General features: G+C 34.1%; 1 protein-coding gene and 1 long non-coding RNA gene across 2 annotated transcripts in view; one reads left to right on the top strand and one right to left on the bottom strand.

The window, feature by feature from the left end:
* The window catches only part of LOC116075772, a 12,005-nt gene extending 2,458 nt beyond the window's left edge, over positions 1-9,547 (top strand). The window contains exon 3 of the long non-coding RNA XR_004112714.1: positions 9,476-9,547. This is a non-coding gene — a long non-coding RNA (uncharacterized LOC116075772). The remainder of the gene's footprint in view (positions 1-9,475) is intronic.
* On the bottom strand, positions 8,102-9,086 carry LOC116075771 (olfactory receptor 6C74). Its single transcript, XM_031349122.1, has one exon. It carries the CDS (start codon positions 9,038-9,040, stop codon positions 8,102-8,104), a length of 939 nt encoding a protein of 312 aa, XP_031204982.1. The 5' UTR covers positions 9,041-9,086.
* Positions 9,548-14,112: the final 4,565 nt, after the last annotated feature.

Here is a 14,112-nt window from a genome sequence, read left to right as displayed (position 1 = left end):
TCTGTATCCACTCCTCTGTTGAGGGACATCTGGGTTGTTTCCAGGTTCTGGCTATTATAAATAAGGAAAGAGATTCTTATAACCAGAGAAGAACCTTACAGATAAACAAATAGATTGGACCAGAAAAGAAAATCCTCCCACCACATAAGAATTAAAACACTAAATGTACAGGACAAAGAAAAGTATGCTAAAGGCTGCAATGGAAAAAGGCCAAATAACATCTAAAGGCAGACCTGTCAGAATTACACCAGACTTCTCAACAGAGACTCCAAAGATTTCAGACCAGCAAAACTTTCAATCACCATAGCTGGAGAAAACAAGATGTTAGAGCACAACAAAAAACAAATTTAAATAATATGTGTTCACAAATTCCTGCCAAAGAAGATACTAGAAGAAAAACTCCAAATAAGGAGGCAAACTTCACCCCAGAAAACAAAGGAAATACATAATTCTACACTAGCAAACCAAAGGAATGAAAGCATGCATGTATGTACACATGCATGAGTGAGCATGCATATGAGCACACACACACACACACACACACATACACACACACACACACACACACACACACACACAAACACATACCCAACTAATATCAGAATAACAGGAATTAGCAATTAAGAGTTGTTGTGGTTGACATATTGCTGCTATGAATTCAAATACTAACTCCCTAGATCTGGTTCTCCCCACCTCATCCCTTGGAAACTCTCATGTACACCAAGTGATCCTATATAACCTTGCTCACCAAATTAATTGATCAATAAAATGCTTAAGCCTGTGATTGGGCAATAAATAGAGGTGGACAGGTTTTCTGTTACATTGCTAGGGGTAGAGATGAGAAAAGAAAGACAAAGGAGCTGCCATGGGAGGAGATGGAGCATGAGCACATGGCCAGGAGAAACAGCAATTTACAAGGTACATATGGCTGGGATATAAGTTAGAATAACTCTACAACCTGCTCTGTCTAGACTTAAAACTTATGGGAAAGCTAGAATATATACTTTCTTTTACATTTTGTGTACCTTAAGTTAGACCTTAAGTAGAGGCACTAATTTTCCCTGAAAACAAACACCCCCTCCTCCAAATAGCTTCACAGGTCTGTCTTTTTAAGAAAAGAAGCGGAGGATATTCCTAAGCGAAGTGCCATTCCTAAGGGTCAAACTTTGTGCTAGAAAAATCTTACTAGGGGGCTCCCTCCCCACTTGAAGTGCTGTTATACCACCCCAGGAAAGTCTAAGAGCAAGCAAGGATGGGAGGCAAGGAACAAAACAAAAAACAAAAACAAAAACCCTGCAGCTGCTTTTGTAACCTAGCAACTGTGCAGGGACAAGCATCCCAGATCTGTATACTACTTTGAAATTAGCCATGAAACAATCAGCTAGAGCTCCAAAACTGCATGAAAGTTTTCCTCAGATTTCCCCCAAAGCATTAGAGGCTCAAGGAAGGAATGCAAGGCAGGTGGGAACAACAGAAACCTGCTGCCTACCAGCAGGCCCAAAATAAGAGGCTTGGCATAACCTGACAAGCAATGGCTCAACCCAGGTTGGCACTGGGCTAGGGCAAAAGGACAGATTCAGGCAGAAACCTCTCCCCTTGAATGGAGGGGCAGAGGCATGACCAGCAGAGCACAGCTTCTGAGCTGAACTGCAGACACAGACTGAGAGACATACAGAACAAATTCAAAGCAACTAAACTCCAGACGAGTTAAAAAAATGTTTAAAAATCATGTTTTTATGCAAAAGTCAGACACTGGATAAAAAACACCATAGAGAATCAAAAAATAATTGAGATTTAATGATAAAGTCTACATATATACATATTTATACATATTTATAAATGTATATTTATATTCTTTATTAAAAATAGAAAAACTATAAAAGAAGGCATTTTGACAACAGATAATATACAAATAATAACTCATTCATTAATAAGCATAATTCTCTCTATATTTTTAAGAAAGATCAAACTAAAATAGACTTGGAGAGAAAAAAGACTAAAAAAGTAGATGCTAGAAGATACTAAATTGGAAAACATAGAACAGAGATTAAAAATCATAATAAAGAACCTTCAAAAGAATTCAACCTGAAACTTACAACACCAAAAAAGGTAGTTTCAGATAAAAGAAACCCACATGATTATCAAAAATTACAATGTCAATCTATAGAAACACAAAATAAGACTTAAGTTATAAACCAACATGGTTAAACTGGATATTATATATATTATCAAAGATATCATATTTATATTATCAATAGCTGGGCAGTAGTGGTGCATGCATTTAATCCCAGCACTTGGGAGACAGAGGCAGGAAGATTTCTGAATTCAAGGCCAGCCTGGTCTACAGAGTGAGTTCCAGGACAGCCAGGGCTATACAGGGAAACCCTTTCTTGAAAAAACAAAAAAAAAATCAGAAAACAAAAAAACAAACAAAAACAAACAACAACCAAAAAACCCAAAAACCAAACCAAACCAAAACAAACAAAATTCCCCAACATTTTAAATGTATTATATTTATATTGTCAATTACTAGATGAAGGACTATATTCTAGGTTAAGAATCCAGATTCTATTTATAAATGCTACCTTAGGACAATGTCATAAAATGGATTACATGTTTGTTTTTATAGAGTTTAGAGAACTGAGATAAACACATATGTTAATATATCATACTATTGATACATATTCAGAATTCTGGTGGATTCTTCATTGAAATTGATTATTATGAGAATCCACATTTATCAGAGAAGATAGATATCTTGACACAAAATTTAAGGTTAATTTTGTTACAACATAATGTATGTGTTTCAACTCCTGTATAGGTATTATGCCTTTGCAACTCATTTAAAAATGCATGATTTACTCCCAGTCATTTTATAGCTGTCATTGCAAACTGTTTGGGATAGTTAAGAAATAAAAGTTAATAGTCAGACAGTCAAAATCATGATCATGTCAGAACACTAGTCTACATTATCACAGAAATATACATCCTAGATTGAACAGATAGTGAATAACTAAAACCAAGCAATGTTTGTTTGTTCAGGTTTGTTATAAAAAGATACATGGTCTTCAAAAACCTCAAAGCCTCACAGAATATGGCATTTAAAGATGTTTTCAAAATTAATTTAAGGGCCTTTTGACATTGAGATATGCCATCACCTGGTGGCATCCCATTCCACTTTTAAAAAGATGATGAGTGTCAAGAACCTCCATATGGAGTTTACTTCTGTGTGCCAAGCTGCTACTGGTTTAACTGAGAGCTGCCCATGCTTCAAGTACAGACAAAATGCTGTCCAGAGAGGTGAGATGGATGCAGCAAAGTTGATTGCCAAGCTCATCCAAGGCAGGGTAAGTAAGTTCTTCATAATTGTGCTTTGTAAAATGTCTGTCAGATATACTGGGACAGAAGGCTAAAGATGGGTGCTCCAACATTATAGAGACACTTCTGGGGAACTATTCTATCAATTCCCTGTCATTTCTTACCTTTGAAAGCTACTTGCCTATACTTCCTGTATATCTGGACAATTATCTATTCCTCCTCAAGTCTCTGATGGGGTTGAAGACTAGACAGTCATAGTTTCAAAATTAAACTTAAATTATGAGAGATTTTATTTATAAAAGATCATTGAGACAGAAACTAAATAGAGAAATAAGAAAGCTAAAAGAGGTTGTGAATCAAATGGACCTAACAGATACCTATGTTGAACGTTTCACTCAAAAACAGAAGAATATACCTTCTTAGCACCTCATAGAACCTACTCCAAAATTGGCCATGTAGTTGGTCACAAAGCAAGCCTCCAACAGGCACAAAAATATTGAAATAACTCCCTGTATCTTATCAGACCACACTAGATTAAAGTCAGACTTCAACAACAACAGAAACAACAGAAAGCCTATAAATTCAAGGGAACTGAACAACTCTAATAAGTAGTCACTGGATCAGAGAAAAAAATAAAGCAAACACTAAAGTCTTTCTAGAATTCAATGAAAATGAACATACAACATACCCTAATTTATGGAACACAATGAAAGCATTGTTAAGAAAAAGTAGACTGCCATGTGATGGTAGTGCACACCTTTAGTCCCAACTCTTGGGAGGCATAGGTAGGTGGATTTCTGAGTTTGAGATCAGCCTGGTCTACAGAGTGAGTTCCAGGACAGCCAGGACAACACAGAGAAACCCTTTCTCAAAACAAACAAACAAACAAACAAACAAACAAACAAACAAAAACCCTTAAAAAAGAAAAAAGAAAAAGTAGACAACATTAAGTCCTTTCATAAAGAAATTGCAGAGATCTCATGCTAGCAACCTAAAAGCATAACTGAAAGCTCTAGAACAAAAAGAAGCAAACACATCTAAGAAGAGTACATGGCAGGAAGTAATCAAACTCAGGGCTGACATCAATAAATTACAATTTTTAGAAAGCAATACAAAGAATCAACAAACCAAGACACAATGAGAAAACCAAACCTAAGGATAATAGGTATAGAAGAGAGTGAAGACCTCCAACTTAAAGGGCCAGTAAATATCTTCAACAAGATTATTGAAACTTCCCTAACCTAAACAAAGAGATACCCATGAACATACAAGAAGCCTACAGAACTCCAAATAGACTGGACCAGAAAAGAAATTCCTCCCATCACATAATAATAAAAACACCAAATGCACTAAACAAAGAAAGAATGCTAAAAGCAGTAAAGGAAAAACGCCAAATAACATATAAAGGCAGGCCTATCAGAATTACACCAGACTTCTCACCAGAGACCTTGAAAGCTAGAATATCCTGGGCAGATCTCATACAGACCCTAAGAGAACACAAACGCCAGCCCAGACAACTATACCCAGCCCTTCAAAGGGTAATAAATGGAAAACTCCAACACAAGGAGGGGAAAATAATACATTATGAAAACCAAGTTCTATAGATATCTGTTAAATCCATCTGTTTCATAACTTCTGTTAGTCTCACTGTGTCCTGGTTTAGTTTCTTTTTCCAGGATCTGTCCATTTACTGGCCCTTTAAGTTGGAGGTATTCACTCCCTTCTATACCTATTATCCTTAGGTTTGGTTTTCTCATTGTGTCTTGGCTAACATCAAACTATTCCACAAAATAGAAACTGAAGAAACTTTTCAAACTCATTCTATGAGGCCACAGTCACCCTGATACTTAAGCCACACAAAGACTCAACAAAGAAAGAGAATTTCAGACCAATTTCTCTTATACACATTGGTGCAAAAATACCCGCAAACTAAATGTAAAAATACATCCACCAAGATCAAGTAGGCTTCATCACAGGGATGCAGGAATGGTTCAATATGGGAAAATCCATCAATGCAATCCAACATATAAACAGAGAGAAAAAAAGCCACATGATCACCTCATTAGATTATGTAAAAGCCTTTGACAAAATCCAACACCCTTTCATTTTAAAAGTCTTGGAGAAATCAAGGATACAAGGTACATGCCTAAACACAATAAAAGCAGTATGCAGCAAGCCAAAAGCCAACATCAAATTGAATGGAGAGAAACTGAAAGCATTCTATTAAAACCAGGGACAAGAAAAGGCTGCCCACTCTCTATATATCTATTTAATATAGTACTTGAAGTCCTAGCTAGAGCAAAGAAACAACTAAAGGAAATCAAGAGGATACAAATTGGAAAATAAATCAAAATATTGTTATTTTCAGATGATATGATAGTATACTTTAGTGGCCACAAAATTCTATCAGAGAATTCCTACAGCTCATAAACACTTTCAGTGAAGTAACTAGATAGAAAATTAACTCAAATCAAAAGCCCTTCTTTATACTAATGATAAATGGTCTAAGAAAGAAATTAGAAAGACAATACCAAAAAATAACATAAACTATCTTGGTATAACTCGAACCAAATAAGTAAAAGACCTGTATAACAAGAACCTCAAGTCTCTGAAGAAGGAAATTGAAGAAGATATCAGAAGGTTGGAAAATCTCTCATGCTCATGGATCCCGAGTATTAACATAGTAAAAATAGCCATCTTACCAAAAGCAATCTACAGATTCAATTTAATAGCCACCAAAATTCCAACACAATTATTCACAGGTCTTGAAAGAGCAATTCTCAACTTCATATGGAAAAACAAAAAACTCAGGACAGCTAAAACAATCCTGAACAATAAAAGAACTTCTGGAAGCATCAGTACCCCTGATTTCAAGCTGTACTACAGTGTAAGAGTAATAAAGCTGCATGGTATTGGCACAGAAAAGTTATGTTTATCAATGGAATCCATCAACATTTAATTAATGGGACCTCATGAAATTGAAAAGCACCTGTAAGGCAAAGGACACTGTTGATAAACAAATCCATAGCCTACAGAATGGATAAAGATCTTCACGAACCTTACATCTGACAAAGGGCTAAAACCCAAAATATATAAAGAGCATAAGAAATTAGAAATCAACCAACAAGTAATCAATTTTTTAGGATAGTTATAATTTTTAAAGTAAAAACTTTCATGAATGATATATTAAGTTGTAATTCAAAGCAAACTCAATAGCAAAAATATATGTTACCTATTTAACATGCTATTATGCATGGCCAAAGAAAATCTTCATAAAGTACAGCAGTTTGAAAGAGACATCATACACTAAAAGCTAACTTGAATATCCTTAATGCCATAGTAATATTTCTGTAGATGTATATATTTAAACTTTACCTCTTTTAGTTTGTAGGATTCATATCCAGTTGTTTAGACATGGAAAATTATGCTCACTTTGAGATATACTGGGACAAAATTTTTGAAATAATTTATTGTCAAAAAAATTCTGTTAATCCAAAATTTACTTTAGGGTCCTCAGCTAATCTCTATGTAAACCTATTCTTGGTCATAACTAAATATTTATAGAGTAAATATTCAATAGAGCAAATATCCATTATTATATGCTGTGAGATTATAATATACATTACATCATAATCCTATGCTCTTTCCTCTAATTCATTCCATATACCCCTCTGGGCTCCCTTCTGCATCCATGGCCTCTGTTTTCATTAACTTTTGTCACTTGTGTGTATGTATAAGCATATATATATACATATGCTTATACATACATATATATGTTCCATATATATATATATGTTCCTAAATACAATCTGCCCAGTCTGCTGTATCACGTTATTTGTATATATGTTTTCATAGCTCACTATTTGACATTGAATAACCAATTACTGGGTGAGAAGGTCATTCTTATTGGAGAAGATCATTTCTTTAAACCTCTAAATTTAATGCCCTAAAAAGATCTTGCAATTGCTTATGTCCTAAGTGCTCCTAGTCCAGAGAGGAATCACTCTATAATTTGGTTAACAATAAATAAAAGGCTCATAGGAATTAAAAGGCCATTATTCAATCCATTAATTTTTGTATACACATTTGTTTTCATTTGTCATGAAAAGATTATCCATAATCTTTTTGTTTTTATTCAGAAATGAACATTCCAATACCCATTTTACAAGCTGTAAGGATAAAATTCAGACATTTTAGAGAAGCCTAGCAGATGATGAGAATAAGTGTTGTGATAATTTTGATCACTGTTTAAGAAAATTGTATTTTACATTTTGTAACAATATGTCATGAGCTTATGCACACATACACACAGATACACACACACACACACACACACACACACACACACACACATACACACACACATATACACACAAGAAACTGAATCTCCAAGGTCTAGAACAATGGAAAAGATAATTGACATCCTGAAGTCACTTTGTTTTTAATAGAATTTTGAAAGCCATAAATGTAAAAAGGCATATAAATATTTATTTTTTAGAATTTAAAGAATACTTTATTGTTTATGTAATTAAAGGCACATAAATATGACCTTACATGTTTAGCATAGTCTGCTACCCTTGTACAATCAGAAAAATAAATTTAATATTTTGAGGCCAATGTGACTTTTAATTTCTGTTTGCCAATTTGAATATTAGTAGGGACATAGAAGCTCTTCTGTCAAGTAAAGGATTGTATGATTTTAAACTCATGCACGGAAGAGTTTGTGGATATACTTTACCCTTCCTGCTGGCATTAAAGATCAATTTGGGATACCATTAAGTGGTTACATCATTGATAAAAGCTTCATCTTTTTTGTCATATTCTGAAAAGCATCTTTTACTTGTTTGTTTCTAAGTGTATAAATGAAGGGATTCAACATGGGGGCAACTGAAGTGCTGAGCAGAGCTATCCCTTTATTTAAAGCAACTCTTTCTTTTGCAGATGGCTTCACATACATAAAGATGCAGCTACCATAAGAAATGGACACCACAACCATGTGTGAAGAACATGTAGAAAAAGCTTTTCTTCTTTGTTGAGAAGATGGGATTCTCAGAATAGTCCTGATGATATTTGTGTAGGAAAGGGTCACTAACACCAGTGTAACCAGAAGTGTCAAAATGGCAGAGAGAAGCATCATTAATTCTATTATGTGTGTGTCTGTGCAGGAGAGCTGAAGTATAGGAGAAACATCACAGAAGAAATGATCTACAGTATTTGCTGCACAGAAATCTAGCTGGAGACCCATGAGGAGGGGAGGAAAAATTATCAGAAAACCAGACAACCAGGAAGCAAAGACCAACAAGTTGCAAATTCTGCTGCTCATGATGGTCATGTAGTGGAGGGGTTTGCAGATGGCCACATAGCGATCATAGGACATGGCAGCCAGAAGAAAAAATTCAGTTGCCCCCAAGAGAATAGTGAAAAATAGTTGAGCTGCACAGTCATTATATGAAATGGTTTTATCCCCTGTGGCCATACTAACAAGGAATTTGGGGATACAGACAGTTGTGAATGAAATTTCTAAAAATGAGAAGTTTCGTAGGAAGAAATACATGGGTGTTTTGAGATGAGAATCTAGCAGCGTGAGTGTGATGATGGTCAGGTTCCCAGTAACACTCAGCATGTATGTGAGAAAGAGAAGGACAAAAACCACCATTTGCAGTTGTAGGCCATCTGTTAATCCAAGAAGAATGAATACTGTCACTGCTGTGTGGTTCCTCATAGCTGAGTTCTGATTGCCCAAAATAGGGAAAAAATTAGAAATGAAGGAGAAAAAAATCTGATCAAGATAAGTGAAACTCTTTATAAGCACACTAGTATTCACACCTAAATAACCTTCAACAAGCACTATTCTTTAATAGTAGCCTTGTATCTCACTAAGTAAATACAAAGGTGTGTGGTTGTTGTTTTTGTTCTTTCAGTTTTCTGAAAGTTCATAAACTTAAGTATTACAAAAGGACAATATGTTGAACAGACAAAGTCACTTAAATGTAAGATCAAATATAAACAAAATTATCATAATATTTAAATTTGTATTTTCTGTATTAAACTAGAATCCTCCCCAACATATACATCTTTTTACATTATTTTAATCTGGTGACTAATTCTTCATTGTTTAACAAGAAGGCTGAATTTATTACATTCTTTCTATTTTTAGTGTAAGATTTTATCAGCAAACTCTTAAACACGTGGCGGACTTACCTGCCTTTGCTGAGATACAGTGGGATCTCAGCAACCTCATGAAGCTCTGGAAACGCTGAACTTTGTATCCTTATGACCATTTTTACTTGTGCCTTCTGACTTATCCTAAACTTGAGTTTGCTTAAGTTTTTTGTGATAACCTTATATTCTTATAATATTAATGTTATGTTTTACAATTTTCCTGTTAATATTGATTTTGATGACAAATTAAAACTGTAAGTAGCTCACTTAACCTCAGTTCTCTTTTTTCTCTGGTATACCTTCTAGTAGTTAGGGAGTATATTTTCATTTTCAATGTTCGTATTAATTATTTAGCACATTTTTCTGAACATTTGCAGTGACACAGAGAAAGGCTGAATAATATAAGATAAAATGTTGGATATAGCCTGCTGGCCCCTGCACCCGCACCTCATAGTGTGCCTCTGTCCTCTATGTTAGTCACAGTCCTCAGTTTTCTTTCTCATTTAGTGTACAAAAAAAATATAAATATATATGGTAACTTTCTGAGTTTTTTAATCTCTTGTTTTTCAAGAAAATGAGTAGTTATTCATGTTTACCACCTGAAATAAACTACCTCAAATGCTTCTAAAAGTTTTAGATAATATAATAAATCATATTAGAACATTTTTATGTAGCTTAAACACCCTTTCTTTCTTTGTTTCTTTCTTTCCTTCTTTCTTTCTTATTGGTTATTTTACCTATTTACATTTCAAATGTTACTCCCCCTTCCTGTTTCCCCTCCTACCCTCCCTATCCCCTGTTTCTATGAGGGTGCCCGCCTACCCACCTATTCCCGCCTCACCACACTAGCATTCCCCTATGTCGGGGCATCGAGCCTTCACGGGACCCAGGACTTCCCCTCCCATTGATGCCAGATTTAAATATCATTTCTAATGTGAAAAAAAGCTATAGATCTAGGAAATGATAAATAAGTTCTCCTAAGCTCACTTTATTACTTTTAAAATTTTAATCCTTTTTTTATGAGTCTTCATTTGACCATTTTTTAAATGTGTTGAATATCTTTTTCCTGAACATTTAAACATAATGTTTATAGTATTAGTACACATGAGACATTCTGAACTTTGAAGACACCAACTTAAAGCTCAAAGGCATAGAAAGACTTCATTCTGTGAAAGATCCATTATCTAGTATGGTAACATTCAGAAATAGAATACATTCCTGTGGAAGGGCACGCATCCAGCACAGATAGGCCTTGATATACAAAAGACACAAAGTTAGATGAAAAAGGAAGTAGGTGAATCTGGAAAGAGCTTGGAAGTGAAAGTGAATATGACCAAACTCATTATATGAAATCCTCAACAAACCATTTTAAAATATATCACAAAAGAGTGTTTAACTTTTCTTAGGTCCAATTAGTATATCTATTTATATATATATAAATGTAAGAATGAGGAATAGTCAAAAGACTGAGAACAGTAAGACTTGGCAAGGGTACAAAGAAACCCCCTTCTCTGTACCTTCTCATCTCTCTCTCTAGGTCTTCCTGAATATAACTACTTTGGGAAAACTCTTAATGTCTATCACAGCTAAAGAGCAATACATATTTTGACTCAGCAGTTATAATCTTATCATACTGTTCATGTAGATAAGTCCTTTTTGTCTACCAACAGTCAAGGAAAAGACTATCATTAAACCAACGAAACATTTCAGTAATAAAAGAGTTGTGTTATGTCCTATAGAGCATTACAAGAAGAGCAAAAATTAACAATTTACAGCTATCAATGACTATATATCACAAATGTAACACTCACCTTTTTACTAGGATCTCTCTACATCTGTGCTGTTTACAAAACCACATACTAATGTAATCAATTGCAGGTGGAGGCCTACGGAAGCAAGAGAGAATTCAGGCAGAAAGGAAGATCAGAATTAGCCCATGTAATACCAGACAAAAGGGATAATACTTGATGTACAATGTTAATATCAATATGTTTTGCATATTTTTTCACTTTCATTTTTTAAAGAAATATGAGATAATTTTATGTCTAGTGTTTAGCTTGAATTTAAATTTAAACAGTAAGAACTATTATAAACTACAGCATTAGTATGCTTCTTGATCTCTTAACAAAGTATTTGCTAGTTGATAGTAAAATAGTAGTAATTATCACATGGTCCTCTGCATCGGGCAATAATTAGGAAATTCATTAATGAGATAAGAAATCCATTTAGTAAATGAAAGTGTGTGAAAATTTAAACTTAAATTAATATAACTGCTTGATAAATATGAAAAAAGCTTTTCAAGTTCAGAGAAAAACTTTTTCACTGTCATATTTTTAGTATTCAGAACCACCATGTATAACAGAAGCATATGAACTATAATTATCAGGTGAAAAAATACTCATTTAATAACAGTTTTATTTACCAAATACTATGTGAAGAGTATCTGTTGAAAACATGATTCATAAAACATGAAATATCAGGCCTCATAGCACAACTGATTTCTATAGTATAACTTTAAAAATTATTATGCAAGTGATATAGAAATCAATTCAAGTCTTATGCTATGCTACTTCAATCATTACAAAAGAAATTTTCTTCTTGCTTTGATGAAATACTTACAACACTACAATAAAGCCATGTTTTTCCAAACCTTAGTGTTTTCTTTGATAATTATATTTTCAAATGTGTTTTATGTAAGTCCCAGAATAGAGGCATTTTCTGAATGTTTCATATATCCAGTGTATTGTGGATAGCTTTAGGACATATTCCTGTCTTGATTTCTTATTCAAAACTGCCACAGTATCAGATACACATACTCAGCATGTTCAGTGCAAAGGTCTTAGCATGACGAAAAGTCTTGTCAACCTTCACTTTGCATAATTTCTTATTGAAGAAGCAATGTTTTTCAGATTCTTTTAAAATTTGGAACATAAACTACTTGGTTATTTATAAAATATATTTTGTTTAAGTTGGAAAAGTAAGAAACAAAATTATAGACTTCTTTTTTTCTATGAAATACTTCCAGCCAATATACAAAGGTATTAGCTTGTTTTGTAGTTTTTAAAATTGCAAGGGCTATAATCCTTTTGTACACTGAATAACTTGTCTCAAGAGGATTTAAAGACTTAAAAATTAACCTGATAAGAAACCCATTCTCTGGAGACTATTATGCTAGCGTGTTAAATATATTAAAATAATTTTACTGAGTGGAGGGGGTTTTTAATCATGTTTGAGGAGCTTTATGTTAAAATAGATAATAATGAATATAAAGGAAATAATGAATGGTATGGGAATATGAAAAGGCTTATATTGTGCTTCCATAGTTAAGCTTCTGAGGCACGACCTTTTGACTTAGGGAATCAGATGTAGTACCTAGAAAATCAAGGCATGTCAGCACTGACAAGAAAAAAGGAGACTGTAGAGACATTGACGTTTAAACATCAGAATCACAAAGTTTTAGTTGAGAAAAATGAAGCCAGTGCTGAATACTTGAATGCAGACACCAGACAATATGCTTGCACCTGGCTGTATGCTACTATTCAAACTGTAGGAAATTATGTTATGTGAACATAAATTTTAACATTTCCATTGCTAAATATTTGAACACTATCTGTGGCAAGAGATAATTTTAAATATCATAAGCAACATGTAAAACAAATTTACAAAAAATAGTACTGAAAAGTATAAAACACAAGCATCCATGCTATTACCCCAGTTATTCAGCTTGGTCACTTTTCTCAAGCCGAACATCCCTTGGGTGCAGTGCTCAAATAAGGAAAGGGAAAACCAACACCCAGAAGTCTTAAGTTCCTGTCCTTCCAGTCACTGACTTTTCAAGGCTTGCTGCTACCCTTCATTTCCACAGTCACTGACTTTTCAAGGCTTACTGCTACCCTTCATTTCCACAGTCACTGACTTTTCAAGGCTTACTGCTACCCTTCTTCATTTCCACAGTCACTGACTTCAAGGCTTACTGCTACCCTTCATTTCCACAGCCACTGACTTTTCAGGGCTTACTGATACCCTTCATTTCCACAGTCACTGACTTCAAAGCTTACTGATACCCTTCATTTCCACAGATGGATTCATTTTGCCTGATTTAATGAACTAGAAAGTTATTTTAAATATTAAGCATGGGAAGCAGGGTTTTCTTTGCTTATTGGATGGCAAGGTAACCACGCTTTAACACAGTTATTCAGAGAGTTAACCTCACCAATAGTTTTTGTCCTTTTTAACACCATCAGTGGGCAGATAAAAGAAAAGATGAAAGACTGTATTTGACGAGTCATGTTTCTTCTTCCAGCCTTTTGCTCCATACAATCAACACTTATTTTTATATATAATCTCTTTAGTTCTTTTTCTTAAGTGCTTCCTTTTTCTCTTACAAAATTCTATACTCTCTCAGAGTAAATTATTGTGTCTATTGTGTTACCCATCTCTAGATTCCCAAGATCTGGAATATCCTATATGCAAATAGAAATTGAATATATGAATATATGTATGAGTTAAGGGCAAAACAATTTCATTATTATGATATGAACCAGGTAAAACCTTGAAATGTTTAACAAGAAGAAATACAAAAGAAAAGAATTGTCCTCACTAGAAGAGAGTATAATAAAGAGTGGGAGTGAA

The sequence above is a fragment of the Mastomys coucha genome, unplaced genomic scaffold (genome assembly GCF_008632895.1).
Source record: "Mastomys coucha isolate ucsf_1 unplaced genomic scaffold, UCSF_Mcou_1 pScaffold4, whole genome shotgun sequence".
In the NCBI taxonomy this organism is placed as follows: domain Eukaryota; kingdom Metazoa; phylum Chordata; class Mammalia; order Rodentia; family Muridae; genus Mastomys; species Mastomys coucha.
This window is presented reverse-complemented; position numbering and strand designations above follow the sequence as displayed.

Excerpts from the sequence above, each read along its gene's own strand:
- LOC116075771 (XM_031349122.1), bottom strand. The coding sequence starts at position 9,040 with ATGAGGAACCACACAGCAGTGACAGTATTCATTCTTCTTGGATTAACA.